At 38.3% G+C, this 17,953-nt stretch overlaps 2 protein-coding genes and 1 long non-coding RNA gene across 4 annotated transcripts in view; 1 reads left to right on the top strand and 2 right to left on the bottom strand.

Moving 5' to 3' along the window:
* The window catches only part of LOC110015236 (uncharacterized), a 20,381-nt gene extending 17,762 nt beyond the window's left edge, over window positions 1–2,619 (bottom strand). The window contains exon 1 of the long non-coding RNA XR_002873353.2: window positions 2,482–2,619. This is a non-coding gene — a long non-coding RNA (uncharacterized LOC110015236). The remainder of the gene's footprint in view (window positions 1–2,481) is intronic.
* On the top strand, window positions 2,159–8,161 carry irak4 (interleukin-1 receptor-associated kinase 4). 2 transcript variants are annotated; one of them, XM_004069512.5, is made up of 11 exons: window positions 2,159–2,692; window positions 2,980–3,125; window positions 3,264–3,410; window positions 4,508–4,668; window positions 4,748–4,812; window positions 4,885–4,999; window positions 5,089–5,198; window positions 6,050–6,236; window positions 6,797–6,859; window positions 7,040–7,204; window positions 7,864–8,161. In XM_004069512.5, the coding sequence occupies exons 1-11, from the start codon at window positions 2,532–2,534 to the stop codon at window positions 7,915–7,917; spliced, it is 1,374 nt and encodes a 457-aa protein (XP_004069560.1). In that variant the 5' UTR covers window positions 2,159–2,531; the 3' UTR covers window positions 7,918–8,161. The 2 variants fall into 2 exon arrangements, with proteins under 2 accessions (XP_004069560.1, XP_020559522.1); XM_020703863.3 differs by having other exon boundaries at window positions 2,435–2,687.
* twf1a (twinfilin actin-binding protein 1a) lies at window positions 8,151–17,953 on the bottom strand. The gene is made up of 9 exons (XM_004069510.4): window positions 17,794–17,953; window positions 16,483–16,563; window positions 16,196–16,374; window positions 14,476–14,571; window positions 13,453–13,557; window positions 11,827–11,952; window positions 10,257–10,407; window positions 10,037–10,158; window positions 8,151–9,356 (listed from the first exon to the last, which is right to left on the bottom strand). Exons 1-9 carry the CDS (start codon window positions 17,816–17,818, stop codon window positions 9,186–9,188), a joined length of 1,056 nt encoding a protein of 351 aa, XP_004069558.1. The 5' UTR covers window positions 17,819–17,953; the 3' UTR covers window positions 8,151–9,185.

Raw genomic sequence — 17,953 nt, 5'->3', positions numbered from 1 at the left:
ATGTTCGAAGAGGCGTACAGAAAGACAGCAACTTCAAAGAACCTCAAGTGCACAGCTGCGAGGGCTGTCAAAAACCAGCCGTGCTGTGACACAAACACAAAAGCCCGGTTTATTGAAGGGCTCATGCAGGTTTGAACTGCCTGTCCGGAAGAGAGCTCTTCTGAAGTTTCTTCCCTAAAAACATATTTACAGTAAATATTACACCTTACCGCTGAGTCTCAGTCTGAACACCAAGTCTTGACATCAGATCTGAGTGTTAAACGTTATTTGCAGAGAAATTACACACGAGTGGTTCCTCAAAATGACTGTGATTGCACTTTTTGTGGGTAAATAACTGATCTGCGGATTATTCTCATGTGGTGTTGTCTGCACTTTAGATGTAGATCAGTGACACACATTTAAAACCATCAAAGAAATGAAACATAAAAGAAACGTCCTTAATTAATATCAAGTTTTTAGATAAACATATTTTAATTCCATCAATCCACTGTAAGGACATGGCGGGGAGGCTGATCCATAAATATAAGGTTTTCATGATGATAAACAGAAATTATGCTCAAATATTGAAATTCTGATTAAAATGAGTGATTTAAAAGATTTAGAGAGGTTTCAGGATCAGAGTCAGGATCAATGAGAAGTTTTTCTGTTTTTGGGTAGTGTGAGATTAAGTATTTCAAGCACATAAAACTTCATTAATTGTTCACCTTGTAGAAATATTAACCAGTTTTTGCTCTGATGTGGTTTCCCAAAAACATGAAGACCAAGGACATACATCTAGACTGGCAGATCAGGGTGTTCCAAATGCAGGAGGGTCATACTAGCAAGCCTTCCCATGACAGTCTACTGCAGGGTACTAAAGGGGAGAATTTGGTCGTTAGTCGAATCTCTGATTCAGGGGGAGGAGTGTGGTTTTTGTTCTGATTGTGGAACAGCAGGGGTTCTGCAGAGTAGACGCGGACATCCCTTTTGGATGCTTCCCTGGGAAGATATTTCAGCCGACTAAGAAAGAGTTGAGGAACTATGTCTCTAAACTGGTCTGGGACCACCTTGAGGTCCCCCAACAGAACTAGAGGAAGTTTCTATGAAGAAGAAGATCTGGACCCCCATGACCTGGCTCCAGATAAGCAGAAAAAGGTGAATGAAATAATTACACATCACAACTGAAATAATTCTCACATTAAGTTAATATTGTTTTACACTAAGTCTAATGAAGCTGTAATTCACTGCAGGGGACATCTGTGTTGTTTCATGATTATTATCGTTTTTTTTTAAAAGTTATGGTTCATGATATCAATTACTTCCATGATTCATGCATACGAAGGTTAGTGGAACCAATACATTAAATCTTTCAAGAAAAATGATCTATATATTTGTGTTGTTTTTATCTATTTACTTTGGGGAATTTTTTCAAAATAAAGTAATCCGAAGAATGTTCCAGCATGAGCTCTGAACTTCATCTCCAGCAGTAGCTCTCTGGACTGAACTTCTTGGACAGATTTGTTGGGAGAAAGCAAAGCGTTTGCTGAAACATTTCTTGTGAGTTCAAGAGGTGTCATTTAAAATATTACATAGATTTTATCCAACAAATCAATACATGCATATAGGTTAAAAAGAGATTTATGTTTTGTAAAACATTTGAAGGAACATAAATACATATATGTTTGACCTGTAAGTATAATAAATCAGTTTGGAGCAAATTGTCAAGTCAACTCAAATGTAACCCCATTTCTTTTTGAAATGGAAAAGCATTCAGTTTGGGTTTACTGATGATGAACAAATAAGCCATTGTCACAATTGTATTTGATTAATCTTATGATCTTTCTAACAAAACATTATATTTACTAAACCAAAGTAAGTAATAAAACTCCAAATTTCTTTTAATCATTTGCCCAAATGAGATATCATTTAACCTCTACATTATCCAAAACAAAAAAACTATTATCAAAATCCTCTTTCTCAGATTTATAGATTAACATAATTTTACTTTTATTTTTGTGTTTTTTAAACTTTATCTTTAAAAAGAAATCGATGCAGTTGATTGCTCTGTTCCTTACTGATTGTCATTTTTGTTTTAAATAAAGATTCCTAAAAAGAACTTTTTTTCATGAAATGAGTGGTATGTCCACTAGATGGCAGTGTTACACTACTAACATGTTGCTAACATGTTAGTAGTGTAACACTAACAACAACTAAAGGCTTCTTTGGGTGCTTCAGGGGTTTTTGAAAACCTCTGAACAGAAGGTACCTGGGACATTAGCAAAGTCAGAACTTGTATTTATTAAAACCACACAAAATGTTTTTTAAAAATTCAAAAAAAGAGGCGGTGGCGGATTAGTAGACCAGCCCCTCTTTATTACGTTTTAAGGAAGTTGCTCAACGTCGGAAACCCCATTTTACCGAGTCGAAAACAAACTAACCATTTCTGTTTACGTTTAGTCCCGAGTTTCTTTGAACGTAATCAAGCGTTGCTTGTTTGCTTACCATGTAATTTGTCGAAAAAAGTCGAACTTTTGTTTGGAACGTGTCGTAGGATGGACAGCTCGGTGACTTCCGCCACGTACGTTCGCAACATCAGCTACAGTTTGCGCCGCAAGCTGTCCGACTGTCTGGACCCTTACGAGACCTGGAGAGACCTGATTGTGGCCCTACGGAAGCCGAATGGGGAGCCCAGGTACACTCAGCATCATGTAAGGTGAGAAAAAAAACTGTTTGGGGGGGAGGTTTGAATACAAGGAAGGCGACAGAGTGCACTTAATTAAATTTTCATTGTGCCAAATATTATGGTTATCTAAATATACTAATAACAATCCCTTTTGCTCCCTTTTTATCTGTGAAATTATAAAGTATGCTGCATTTTTTTTAAAACTCAGAAAATATAGACATTTGTGAAAAATACAATTTGAATAATTGGTGATGCGCCATCCTTATACGTTTGTGAATAACATTAATATCCTTTTAATTTGTCGCTGTTTGCTTCAGGAGATTTGAAGGTCTTGTTGCTCAGGGTAAAAGCGTCACCGTGGAGCTGCTCAATGACTGGGGGACCACCAACAGCACAGTGGGGGAACTGGTGGACATCCTGAGGAGTCTAAACCTCCTGGCTGCTGCCAATCTGCTATTACCTGGTGAGATCAATAACAGTTTTTGTTCTTTTCTACTCCAGGCTAAAGGATGAGTTATTGTTTTTATTATGACAAATAGACCACAAATGGCATGACTTGTTCTTTTCCTTTTTGTATTTGTGCTGCACATGAACAACAAAGAGGTTCTATCCAAAGAAACACAGCAGGTATCCTCAGTGAAGGCAGAAAAATGTCCTCCAACCTTACTGCTGGGTGAGGCCCCAAATCCACCTGCTGGCTCCTCCCTGCAGACACAAACACTGCTGGATGATGGAGGAGACGACACAGGTGGGTGCAAAGTTTTCTCTAAACCTTATTTCATCATCTTCGGTCAGATATGTTTTATATGATATGTGTGATTACTTATGGATTATTAGGAACACATTTTAGTCAAGTCAGCTTTATTGTCAAATATACTGTATACACAAGATATACAGCACAGATGAAATTTCTTTCCTCTTAACCCACAGCTTGTAAAATTAACAATAATAACAATAATTTAAATAGGTCAGTGCAAAATATTGAGATATTTTAAAGTGATAACAGGGCTAAGAAACAGTAAGTAGAAGAGTGGGTGATGGCAGTTTAGCTCAACTATACAAAATATTTATTTTAAACTGGCTTCCTGAAAGATTCTGTATCTAACTATAACTCTATGTTCAAATCTTAAAGACCCACTCCAAGGAAAACCATGTTTTTAACATATTCTTGTGGCATTTTTCTGATGGAGGACATGTATAACGCATATTGGGCTTAAAATTGCATTTCTGAGTACCGGTATGTCTTTATTCAAATCACTGTGAATCAGGAGCAGACAAAAACAATGCTGTTGGAAAAATTGTTATGTAGAACTTACAATGACAGGCCACACACTCCCTGCTCTTCTGTTTATCCACTTGTAGACAAATAGACCCATGTCTGTCTTCGTTTTCCTCATCTGAGCTGGCATCTAGCTCTAAACTGCACTGCTGGATGGCTCTGTTATTGCTCGCTGTTTTTGTTGCACCACTAATGTTAAGTGGGGGTGTAAGGGACTGTAAGCTAGTGGGAGATTATGTAAACAGCTCTCAGTTATGGGTGATGGGAAGGGGAGTGGGGCTGCTCTGCACCAACAAGAATCCTTGAAAAACCAACAGAACATTTTACCTCTTGGAAATTGACTGCTGTAGAGGCTTAAACTAGATCTTTGTTTAAACCCTTAATGCATTCCGATTTATTCCTTCAATAATTATAGAATTGCTTGCAGTCCCTAATATGTAGCTCTGAATGTATAAAGGGAATTGAGCTGATTTAAAAAAAAAAAGACCTATGACTAAATACAAGTTTGCATATCTGACCAGCAGATGGCAGCACTGATTTTTTTTTTTTAACCACTCGTGCTTTAGGTGTCTCCAGATTCCTGTACGGAGAGCTTATGAGGATCACCAGGAACTTCGATGACCGGTCCATCTCAGACGGCGGCAGTCGTATTGGTGCGGGAGGCTTCGGGACAGTCTACAAAGGTTTGCTAGACAGCAGACTAGTCGCAGTAAAAAAACTCAGTCCAGTACGTGGGATCGTTTAAACACATTCTTTAAAACGTTGCAGATACTGTCTGCGAAGCTCTAAAATATTGTCTCGTTTAGATGGAGGACATGCCGCTGGAAAGTTTACAACTTCAATTTAACCAAGAGATTCAAACTTTGAAAGTGTAAGTTTGATATACTTTTAGCCAGAGGATTAATACCAGTAAACACAAAAGTCTTATTACCCGGTTCCTCAGGCTAAAACACCAAAACCTGGTTGATATGGTTGGATTTTCCTCTGATGAGCAGCATCTGTGCATAGTGTATGCCTTAATGGCAAACGGATCTTTGCTGGATCGACTTGCTTGTTTGGTGAGCAGCATGCAACACTTAACATACATCTAGATACGTAAAGGCCGAGCTGTCCATCATCAAAATCAGTGGTATGATTGCTCGTGCAGGATGGAAGCCCCCCTCTGTCCTGGCAGCTGAGGTGCTTCATATCCGAAGGGGCAGCTAGAGGACTGGAGTATCTTCACTCCAACCATCATGTCCACAGAGACGTCAAAAGGTTGGTAGATCCAAGGGGCTCAACACTATTAATACCTCTTAAATGGTTATTTCAATGTAATAGTTTTCAAATATGTTGCAAAATTCCCAACATTACTTTAGCTTTAGCTTTTAGCTTTAACTTTAGATTTGTTGTGTTCCTGTGTGCTTTCCGAGTAGGACAGTCATTTTTCCAACACCACTTGAATGCAGCATTTCTCTAAGTTTGCAGGCTTTCCTGAAAACCACCAAAATATTCTGTCCTAAAAGATTTTCATTACTTTTCGATCCAGATTTCAGTGTGTTTTAGCCCGTTTTCCATGTTATTTATTTCTCTCATAGAGTGGATTACCAAATCACTGCACGCATCTTCACTTTCCTCACTTGCTAAATGTATCTTATCCTGGCTTAATTTGTCTCAGTTTGGCATATTTCATTATGTCTTTGTTTAATTTACTTAGTTTAATAATTGTTTAAGTTTTATTTTTTTCATCTTAACCAAAATGATAATTTATCATCCTTAGATATCATAGTTTGGTTTATTTTACTTACATTTAGGATTATCTTATCCTTCTTAATGTAACCTATTTTAAAATTACTCATCTTATCTTAACTTGTTCTATATTATTCTATATGTTGTGAAGCCATTTCAACTTAATTTAGCTTTATCTTTATCCTTTTTTAATTTTGTTTTGCTAATTTTAGCATAACTTAGCTTTTCTGAATATAGTTTAGCTTTGCTAATTAGCTTACTTTACCACCTATAACTCTATTCAAGAGTAAGATGAACAATTTAGAGAACTTCTTCGTTTTTTTTGTTGCTGTATTTTCATGAATGCTTTGACAATTCACTGTTCTTTTTCACCCTGTTAGTGCAAACATCCTGTTAGATGAAAACTATGTGGCCAAAATCTCAGACTTTGGGCTTACAAGAGCATCTGCCAATCGCACATCGACAACCATGATGACAGAGAGGATTGTGGGTACGCGTGCTTACATGGCTCCTGAGGCCCTAAGAGGGGAGGTCACCCCAAAATCAGATGTGTTCAGCTTTGGAGTGGTAGGTTTGATGAGTACGCAAAAAGAATAACAAATACACTGCAATTGTCTTTCTATGAACTTAATATTTCTAAATAAACCTTTGTGTATATATTTAGAGGGGAAATCAGTAGATGATTAAAACCAGACTAGAATTTTTCAAATAAAATGATTAAATCTTTGGTTTGGTTTGAAAAGACTGCACTGAATGCTAGGAAGAACACTTCTCACAGTGAAACATAGTGGTGGGAGCATAATAATAGTTTGGTTAATATAGGCAAAGGGAACCCTGGTGAATTACATTTATATTTTCAGAATTAATTTTAGGACCAAAGACAAAACTCAGATGATCTAGAGTCTATAATGTTGTATTGTGTCACCAGGTTTGTTTTGGAAGTTTAAAGTATTTAATATAGCTGAATAATATTACAGATCATTCTTTTATATGTACATCTCATGAGTACATTGTGTTTTTTTAGCTGTAGAAACTAGTTTCCATAAAGCGATGGGTAACATGGTGAGTTATCAAAGGTTTCCTGTTGCTCTGTTTTGTAACTGACCTTATTTATCTGCCATCTGCAGGTACTGTTAGAGATTTTGTCTGGACTCCCCCCAGCTGACGAAAAGCAGGAGCCGCAGTTTTTGGTGAGCTGCACACAGAACCCTTTGCAGAGGCTTATTTTCATCTAATAAATGTTTGATTTTTCTGGGGATGCCCACAACTTGTTCAGAAGACAACTGCACTGCAGCTTCTACACAAAAATTCTGTAGCCATTGCTAATAATGAGCTAACAATGGCACGTTTATTTGTTTTTTTCCACCCAGATGGAATTTAGGTATGACATAGACGATGAAGATGAAGAGCTAACTCTGGAGGATTTTGTAGATAAAAAGATGAGTGACTGGACGAAGGGTCAAGTGGAGAGCATCTACTGTTTGGCTTCGAACTGCCTCCATGAAAGAAAAAACAGAAGACCTGTCATCAAACAGGTATGGGAGTATTTAGTGGGAAGGGACCGTAAATGCCACGCAGAGGAATGACTTTGAACTTTCATTCAATGAAATGTCTGTGTGAACGGGCTTCCACATCCAAACTCAAAGTTAAACTGGTTGAACTTTGACCAATCAGAGATTAAGAATTTGGTAGTGACAAAAGGATAACGTCCCCTTTAATTCAAGGAAGTGCCAACCGTTTGTAAACTGATCATGGAAAAACAAATTGATCATTACGACAGAGTTTTAGGGCCAGTTTACAGGAAGAAAAATTTTTTTGATGGCCCTAAAACTTTGTCATAGATCAATGCTGTTTGTGCCAGACTGGAATTCTATGCCAGCAAATCCTATTGTATATCGGAACAGAACTGTGGGGGGGGGGGGAAGCTGGAGCAAGATTCACCAGATTTGCACTCGCCTCTTCTAACTGTAGGTACATGTGGTCGTATCGGGTTGCGACAATGTGCGCACCACATGCTAAAAGCGCGTTCTGAAATGTGTAACATTTGTGAACGTAGCATAGGGCGTGATCAGGGTTGAGTCTCTAAACCAAAAACTCTTCCAAGTACTCAAAACCCTTTCAGACTCTGATCCAACACTTCAAACAAATCTAATGTTATGAGCTGTTCTTAATATTCATGCGTCTGTCTCCACAGGTCCTGTCAGAGATTCACAGTGTTGTAAAGACTATTTTCTTGGATTCTCAGTGAAGCTCACATACTGGAGAAAATCAACCACCACCTTGAATGTGTCTGGACTATTTCCTTCTATGCATTTCTAAATGTTATCATTGCTTGTTGAATGTTTTGCATCAACATTAAAGTATTTTTAAATTGTATAGATTTACGTAATTTACCTTTCTAACATTGGTTTGCTAGCATATCATAGTTGTCAAATTTTCATTTACAGCAGTTATGTTTGTAATGTGAAATAAAACAAAATGCACAATTTAAATATTTTATTTTCCTTTTTTTTAAAGAAATTTGTAAGAAACCAAGTAAGACTGATACATGATTCATTTATCCTGACATTTTTAGAATGAAGGGATTTTTCACGTTACACATGAGGTGAGTTAAGGTTTGCCTAATATTAATCAGCACACCAGTGGAAGGAGCACTAGATTTGTTTAAATCAGAGATTTAGTAGTATTCCCTTTCCTATCCATAGCTTGGCGTTCCGTTCTGTAGAACGTCTCCAGGTTTGAGTAGCTTCCTGTTCTCCAAATCATAGATGTACTGATGCCACATTCTGGAAGCCCCGGTTCTTTCCACGGCTGACATTCAACGAGAACCACAACAGACCGATTCAATCGTAGAGCATCACACAGCTACAGTATGTACAATTACAGCACTTGCATAGAAAAATAAGTTTCTCAGCAGATGATTTTTTTTCTCTCCATGTAAACCATAGTTTTATAAAAAAAAAAAAAAATCAATTTTCCAATATAAAATGCGCTATTAAAATGAACCAATAGACACTAGTGGAACAATTAGAATCATTTCTGCTTTGGAGCACCTCATTGTGCGACAGTAGAAGACAGAAGTACAGAGACACAAAACATTGATGAGCACAGACTGAAGGAATGAAAGTTAGGAATTCAACTCATAATGGGAGTTTATCGTATTGGCGCACGTTCACATTAGTTGCAACAACATTTCTCTTTTTCTAAAGCGTCAGAACTGGCAATAAGGTGGAAGGCTCAACTTTGCCTTTCATTCTTTGTGATAATATACTAACAGACAAACAAAACCTTCCATTTGGCTAGCTACAAATGGAAATTCTGAAGTGTGTCATTGCTCAGTTGTCCTTGGCGTGCATAGTTGGCTCTGGGGGAACTCTGTGAGAAAGCAAGGTGGTCTTTATTATTATTTTTTTTTTTTAAATAAAGCATGTCAAATGTAATTTTTCCCCTATCACAGGACTGTTCCACAGTGGAACGGGTTTGGGGTGGAGGTGGTTCTCGGGTTCTGAGGTCTGTTTAGTCTTCCTCCTCCTCTCCCTCGCCAGGCGGCCGGGTGATTCGGCGCCCGCCTCTCTTACCGGCAGGCCCTTTGGGCTTGGCGAAGGCCTGCTTGTGTGCGTGCTGCTTGGGATGCACCTCCTCATACAAGAAATCACTTGTTAATTCCTCCCCGCCTTCAATTTCCAACTGGAAAACAACAAAGAAAAAATTCATTTAGAAAAGGGATATCTTGACTCTTAAACTTAATTAAAGTCTAATACATAAATAATGTTACAACAATTTATTGAAAAATCAGGCTAAAATCAAATACGTTAAACCAAAATGTAGATCTATGTTGGTTAGTATTATATCTAATATGAAGAGGGCTGGACGATAAATCAATAAATAAATTCAAATGAGCTGCTGAAGAAGAATTTGGGGAGGGGGGAATCTGGATTTTATTTTCCCAGCCCTCTGCCTCCTTGAGCTTCGAGGCGCTTAAACATTAAAATAGCAGCAAGCAAAGAGGAGATTGTTCCCAAACCAAAAGAGTTTCTTCGGTCTATGGAACTGGTTCGGTTCTGTAACAAACCGCGGGCTGCTAAATCTGTTGGAAGGCTGCTGTCACCAAAAGTGGGACTAAGACAAATTTGGTTCAACACCTGAAACCGAAACTCTGTCGAATGCGAGAAGTGTTTCTCTTTAGTGGAAGCTTTAGTGGCAAAAAAAAATGTCTGTCAGTTGTCATTTTTGTTTTTTTGGCCACATCGCCCAGCCCTACTTAAAATAAAACTTGTTATGAGCATTTTAAACCTGTATTGCTGTGGTTTCTTCAAACTTATATGGAAGTCTTATGTTATTCATGCTGAATCAGAACAGTTCTTCACCTTTTTTTCAATCTCGATCTGGAGGTTGTTTTCCACCATGTCAATCAGGTTATTTTTGCAGCTGGAATACAGCATCCTCTCCCGGATGCTACATTTGTACCCTGGCATCGAGTAAATGAAGACTAAAAAGAGCAGACCAAAAACAGGACATCAATAACTGAAAGTCATCGGTGATGAGCGCAGATGTGGTTTTAAGAAGTGGGGAATGCCACTGACTCACCTGTGGATTCCAGGTAGTCTCCTTCGTGGGAATGTTTGTACAGGAAGAAGTGGTACCGGGGAGAATCTTTTGGGATTCTCTTTGGCAAGTCCTTCACTTCTGTTGGCTCAGTGTTGCACAAGTGAATCATCTCTCTTTCAGCATTTATTTGCTGCAAGAAGAAGAAGAAGTAAAGGTAACCCTTCATAAAAAGGCAAAAGTGTGATATAACATTTAATCCTTTTTTACACTAAAGGTCTTTCATAGCACTGGTCTCCAAGCTTTTCAGGCCACAGACCTGTTTAATGTCAGACGATATTTTCAAGAACTGAAGCTGAAGCGGGCATCCGTTTCTTTAAGCATCAAGTTTCCCTTTGACTTTTGAGGGTAACATTTATTTTCATTCTCTAGAAAATATCAGCTGCTGGTTTAGATTTTATTTGAACTAGATTTGAGTAGGAATCATTCAAATGTAACATAGATTTCCCCATAACCCATAAATGTCAAACTGGATGCTAAAAAGTCAGACCCCAACTCTGACTTTTAAAGGAGGGCAGATAAATACAAAAAAAAGGCCATTAAAATATTATTTTCTAAATATAATGCTACTTTTGAATTTGAGCAACTTCATTAACAGCATCTTTATAAGAGGATAAATAGTCAGCTGATTTTTTTCCCTCTGTTTATAAGAAATAAATCTCACAAACTTTTATTCTGAAATATCAAAAAAGACAACTGAAGTGTGCATCTGTGTGTATTTATTAGACAACCCGATGCTGAATAATATGCATTTTTATTATGGTGTGTGGGAAAAACAGTTGCAATAAACCCATATATTTTCTGTTTTTTATTAAATGCAGCCTTCATTTATTTTAAAGTCAAAGGTTTTTCTTCTGTTTTCTCATTGGCTTATTTTCCGGTGAAAATAAATTGTTTTTTGTTTTTTTTTGTTAACTTTACTTGCTTGGAAAGGAAGAAATCAATTCTACAGTTGTGGAAAAACGTTGGATGGCAAATCAAAAGAAAATGTGATATTTGTTCTTGGCACACTGAGGCAGAGTAAAGGAGATTCTTCTGTGAAACATGCTGCATTTACTTATAAGCTTACAGACGGGTTACCAGCAAAATCTCTTTAATCTGAAGCATTTTACACTGTTATGCAACACTAAACATGCTAAAAAGGGAGACAACTATGTTGCAGTGAACTGTACAATTTGAGTGCAAGTTTATTCAAAAACCAAAAACACACACATATTGGTTTAAAGAAAAATGAAAACGTTTTGGGCTCCAAATCAGTTACATGTCCTTTTCCAATCTGGTTCAGATAGGATGAAAGCTTCAAAAAAATGGGCAAAAGTGAAACAATGCTTTTAACACAGCCATAGTTGTTTCTTTGTTCTTTGGTTTGATCTGATCTTGTGATGTGAGCCATCTGAATGGTAATGAGAAGAGTGGAAACAAAGGCTTTGTTGGCTAGCTTGAGTAAGTCTTTGTGTCAGACTTTCAGTAAAAATTATTTAAGAAAGTAAACCGTTCTTCTGGCAGGGAGTTGTATTCTTTGTAAAAAAATAAATAAAATAAAAAAACTCACCAGTTGCACATAATTGATTTTCTTCTCCCTGAAACGTTTAAGAGCTTCAGCAGCGTCTTTGCCAATAGGGAAGGCCACTCCCTGCAGGGTCTGCTGCTTAGTGTCCACACTAATGTCTGTCTGCACCTGAACACACAAGAAACTTGAGCCTTCCATTTGTTAATAACCCCGCTTCATGCTGAAAAAAGCATACAACATGCTGGCTAACAGGATTTTAGACAACATCTGATATAAATGAACTGATTGAAACATCAGATCAGTCCAAATCAATGCTGCGAAAAGATTTGACAGCCACCTGTGTCCCTGCACTGTTTACAGCAAGCACAGAGCTGAAACACAATTATTAAAGATGATGTGCAAAGCGACAGTGCACTGAAAAAAAACCCACTGAGAAGTGGAAAATGCAGGGAGGATTATACTGATGGATTGTATCTATTTTTAGAGGGCTGTTTCTACCAAATGAAATGCCGTGCACACATCACTAAGCTTCTAATGTAGCCACCTCGTCTACAAAAAAAGAAAAAAAGAAAAGGATTGGAAGTCTTTTATCCATCTGCTCTGTATGAAGCAGGCTGCATCTAATGCATGGAAAACAATACACATCTCAAAGAAGCTTGTTTTTTTTATTTTAGAAACCCAGATTAGATGCATATATAATCTTTTCTCAACAGCTGGTAAGTCAGAATGAGAAGAGCTCACTTCCTACTTGCTGTGCTGCTTTTAATTGGTTAGACTTTAAAAAGGGCTTCCACAACTCGAACATTTCCATATAAGGAGGGAAGGACACTTCATGTGGGAGGGAGCCTGAGGAGACCGGCATTTAAAAAAAAGGCACGCACACACATCAAAAAAGCCTGACATGCAGAAAAGAATAACACTTAATTGGATTACTTTGTAACCAAAGCTGCTAGGGTGCACCTTCCAGCGCGACCCTCATCACATCCTCTTTGCTGCGGCAGTCCTAAAGCCTCTCACATCAGCAGTTCAAAGGGGGGCTGATCCCATCCACAGTCCATATCACGTTACTCCATTTCTCCTTCCAATCACAACAAAGGCAAAGCACCACGATAGGGTTCAAATGTGCTCCGTGGGGAATCGCAGTCCAACTCTCCAAACTCCATTTGCATGCATCTCTTAACATAGAAATTTCCTTTTTGAGTCGCTGTAGTAATCCCATTTAAGTGAGACTGTATGACTGCAAACGGTAGCTTAAGAGGTGTTCGGTTGTAAGTTGAGCATGCTTAATTGTTTTATCTTTTGCCATCTTCCTGTGATTCTAATGCATCAGCACACCTCTGCCCTCTCTGGCTGCTGCCAGGCAAGCAAACACTCCCACTGCTGACCTTGTGCTGCTGGAAAGCTGCACTGCTGGCCTTTCATTGATGCTCCGACCGGATTCTGGCAGGATTTGCATCTCAAAAACACTAAATATGAGAGGCCGGATTTCTTGGCTGAGATAAGCCTTCTCCTATCCACCGCTCACTCCCTAAGTGCAACACTGTGACCTCTTTTCTTAGAACTTCAGGTCAAAGATTAGGGTTAACAGTCAGCTTGATAGCTTCTCCTAAATAGCATGTAGTAACTATGATGTGAGGTTCAAAGCAGTCACAGTGTGTTTGTTGTTACCTCACTGAGTTTGATCTGTCTCAGCTCCTCCTCTGCAGCAGTAAGGGGTAAAGGAGCAGACTGCGAAGTCAGATATTTCCTGTAACCGCTCAGGTTCAAGTCCTCCTGCAGCCGAAGAAAACCAGTGAGACATCAAAAAATCCTCTGATGAACCAAGACAAAAGCATGCAGGAGCAGGCTTTCCAACTTCAATGCAAATGTATATTTAAATTATAGCAACTCTAAACCAAAAGTAATGGAAGAATTGGGAGTGTCTGTAATATTGTAGAAAAGAAAACAGATTAAATTGAAGTTAGTTCTTTATCAAGTATAGTAATAAAAATGATGAGAGTTTCTACCTAAACACACTAAACCGTGTTTTGGGAGTCTTAAGCTACATGCACACGAGCTTTTGACGCGCGTTCAACAACGCACAAACTTCAATGTGCGTTTAGCCCATTCACTGGACAAGCAGGGAGGGGGTTCTTCTTCTTTTTCTACCGTTTACTAGTACATGTCAGCCACCCAGAGTTGAAAGAGGTTTGGTGCAAAATGGGTTGGTGGTGCAAATCTTGTGACTTGGGCACAAAACAGAAACAGTTTGTTTCATTGCTAGTGGATATGGATTACCATCATGTCAGGAGAGTGGCCGAGGTTTACCTTTATTTGAAAACAACGTTGTGGGGATTGTCACAGTTTCTGGGTTCAGCAGATAAACCAGCTATACTCCGAGTTTGCAGAGTTTCACCGCCTGCTCCATATACGTCACCAAATCTGATTCCCCGATTGGTAAAAGCTTGACCTGGTTAGCCTTGCAACGTGCGTTCAGTGGCCATATATTTTGTATATAGAGCCCAAAAATATTTGTAAGAATGTGTGTAGCTATGCGAGAATACAAGAGTTTTGTACCCAGAATCCAGAAAAGCGCATTTTCATTTGAAGTGGCTGCTTTAGGGCGGTGTGTATGTAGCTTTAGACAGTCACCACATTACTGTTAGAAGATTCTCCCTTTGGAGAACATTGAGGATAAATTGGGAGACAAACCTTTGCGGTTCCAAATAGTTCATCCTTTATGTGGCCTCCTCCAAATTCTTTCTTCAGTGTTGCTCTGGTAGCAGCATACAACATTTTGTGTCGCACCTGTTGGGAAAAGCAAACGTCTTGTGTTAGCGGGAGAATTCTGAAAACAGTAGATAACAGTTTCCACTCTCTTCTTAGAACTCTATATATATATATATATATATATATAAAAAAGGTCAATAAAAATAGGAGAAATGCATCTACATCTTGATAAAAATTGCTACAGGAAGAATTGTTTTTTTTGGTTTGTTTTTTTCAGAGCTAAAAAGCTTAGAGGAACATTTGCAATTATTTTATAGTGTCATGAAGTTAAAGCTTCTAAGACATTTGAGGAAAATTACCACAAAGTTAATTATAGCCAGATCTTTCTGACACACTTCAGAGCTTCCGTTATGCACCCAATCGTCAAGTTACGTCAGTGGTGATCTCTGCACTCAGCAGAGAGAGCAGAGTTAAAACTACCATTGTTATATTTGTCACTTCATGTTTTCATTAGTTCTGCTAACAATCAAATGTAAAGCCAGTTTCAACAGGAAGGGTTCTGTAGATTATTTCAAGTAGGGTTTCTTTTGTGTTGAAAACACTAGCAAACGTGAGGCCGGAGAAGCCAGCAAAAAAAGCACAAACTGATTGTGAAAGTATTTGGAAACTTCCAAGCAAGACTCGACCTGCATTTTGTGCTGGTCTGAAGACATCCCAAGCTCAGCTTTATAGCCTAAAAAGTGAGTTTTTTTCTTCCAACAGCAGAGTAGTGGAGAGTTTTAAAAAGTAAATTGTCCTTTTTACTGCTACTAACACCATGTTAAAGACTCACTCTGATGAAAATGGTGTTTTTTAGTTGCACAATAAATCGCAAATTTATCGTTATCGCGAGATCAAGCTGTGCAATATGCTTATCGCAAAAGACGATGAAAATCGCAATAAATGGTCACCTTAAATGTGCTAAAACAATCTTATGGCAGCTTGAAGTATTTAAGGAATCAAATAAACCCATTTGTCCAATGGGATGGAGTCCTTTTATGTTAGATGTTCGCCTCCTATGTAGACGATGGTCATTTGGAGTATACATTTTAAACTGTTTAAGTGAAATGAAAATGATCTTTTTGGTTGTTTTTCTATTTTTTCATATCCCGCAAGTTATATCGTCATTGCAATATTGATCACTAATATGGCAAGTTTCCCTCATATCGTGCAGCCCTAGTGTTTTTGGTGTTTTTAACATGTTCTATTGGCATTTTTCTGATGATGGAGGACATATGTAAAGAAAATGTAGCTCAAATATGCATTCATGAGTAGGTTTGAATCTGCATGGCTCAAAACATGAACAGAGTGGATCTTTAAACGTCTCCTTTTAACAACTTTACAATTGATTTAACAATACAAAGTAACAGGGAGTTTAGTGATAATATTCGAGACAAAGCGGTATTAGCTGCAAAACATAAAATAACAAAGGGACTAATCTTGCTTTCAGATCAACACAAAATGACATTTAAGTAAAAGTCAAAGCTCTGAGGTCTAGCAACAAAAACAGCAACCCATATTTGGCTCCCAAGAGGCCTGTTGGGGAGTAATGACTACATACAAGACCGGTCTCTTTGATGTGGTAAAACCCCACCCTTGTGATACTGTAAGCACAGGGCCTTAAAAAATGCTGGGCTGCTCATTACAGACTTGGATTACTTACCATAGAGTGGTCCGGTGACCAAGCCAGCAGGATCCATTCAAAGCCCTGGTTGTTGGTGGAGTCTAGCCGGTACAGAATATAACAGGGCATGTCATCGTCAAGCAGGGGCAGCACTAAGGAATCATATTCTTGGTCCCATTTCTTGGACGCCTTCCTGGTGGTACCCAGGCTTAACTGCTCTGAAAAGCAGAACAACCAGTAGGTTAGCAAGGATTTGTGTCAAGCATAAATGTGGACAGGCGGGTTCAGATTCTTCTGGAGGAGCGAGACGTGAACAGACCCCTTACCATCCTCGATGACGATCTTTAAGGCTCGATATTCATCTCCGCTTCTGGCACATGCAAAGATATTCTTAACTTCGTTCCCCGCTGACAAAAAGAAAAAATATAAGGGATTAGCCTTAAGAAACAGCCAAAAAAGCATATTTTTGTCAAGCAAGAAAATTTATGAATCAGACTTTAAAGAGGTATTTCTGCCAGGACACAAACTAATATACAAGATCCCCACTTATCAGTGGTGTTAAAAAAAAGACATTTTTACTACATGTGACGAGCAAAGTTCATTTTAAACAATACACTAGTAGGTAATAAATGAAGAATATGAGACATTTTTATAGTAACAGTTCATTTATGAAAGAAATTGTGTCTTTCAATTCTTATTTAAGCCACAAATTATTTTAACACGAAAAGCTAAAATGATTTTGAATTCAATTTAACTCTATTAATTTTATAATAATCGGTCAGTTGGCCAGTAAAAAATAAACATTTGACCTCAAACTTCATTCATTAAGTCTCTGTTATTCATGTGCAAACTAACAAAAAGCAGAAAAACGTGGAGCATGCTGGAGTTTTTTTTTTAGATGTACTTATTTGTAACGTCATAACACAGACATAAGTGTTGATGACCACATTTCTGAATGGTTAATAATTTATTTAACAACATAGTTTATTAGTTGTGAGATTCACTCACTTAATGTGAGACGAAACAGGTGCAACACAAACCGCTAAATATACAATAAAACGTCTATTGAGCTTGAGATATTTTAAGGGAAAACACCTAAAATGTACACTTTGCTCAGTCCGTCCTCGCATAGATAGACTAAGCTCTTAATGTGAACTAGATAGTTCCCTAACGTGGCAGCTATGCAGCAGGTCGCGCCCAGCTTGCAAACACTTAAGACAAAAAAAACTGTCAGATTGTATACAAACCCGGCTGGTACTACTACCGGGCCAGCAGCGAGCTCCAATATGAGTCGCCTGGCTATTCCATAATGATTCAAAGCTTAAAAGTAACTTTTATTACAATAAAGCCAAAACGTAAATAGTTTTCTTGTAGGATTATTTTTTTTTAAAAAGGATAGAGTGTCGGTTTCTTGTTTACTGTCACCTTAGTCGTGCTTTAAAGTGCCCAAACAGACCACTGCTGCTCGCACAAATCACAGTAGCACGGAGCTAGGAGTGGCTAGCTAACTAGTCGCTAGCTTGTCGTTACAGTGGCTTTTTTTCGACCGTTTAAATGTCGCCCCGGCAACTTCCGTCGGGGAAACAGTGTACATAAAAATACAAACACACCGTAAAAAAAAAAAAGAAAAAATTTACCTTGAATGCCCGTTTGGTGTGACATTGTGTATTTAATCGGACAGAGCGACGTTCAGGCGAAACCAGAACTGAGAAGCAGGAAGTGCCGGGCTCCACCGCAGGCAAACCCCGCCCAAAGTCTTTCGTCAAAATCACGTGACAACTTGTCTAGTGCAATGAT

The sequence above is a fragment of the Oryzias latipes genome, chromosome 6, assembly GCF_053564925.1.
Source record: "Oryzias latipes strain Hd-rR chromosome 6, Olatipes_Hd-rR_3.1".
Classification (NCBI taxonomy): domain Eukaryota; kingdom Metazoa; phylum Chordata; class Actinopteri; order Beloniformes; family Adrianichthyidae; genus Oryzias; species Oryzias latipes.
This window is presented reverse-complemented; position numbering and strand designations above follow the sequence as displayed.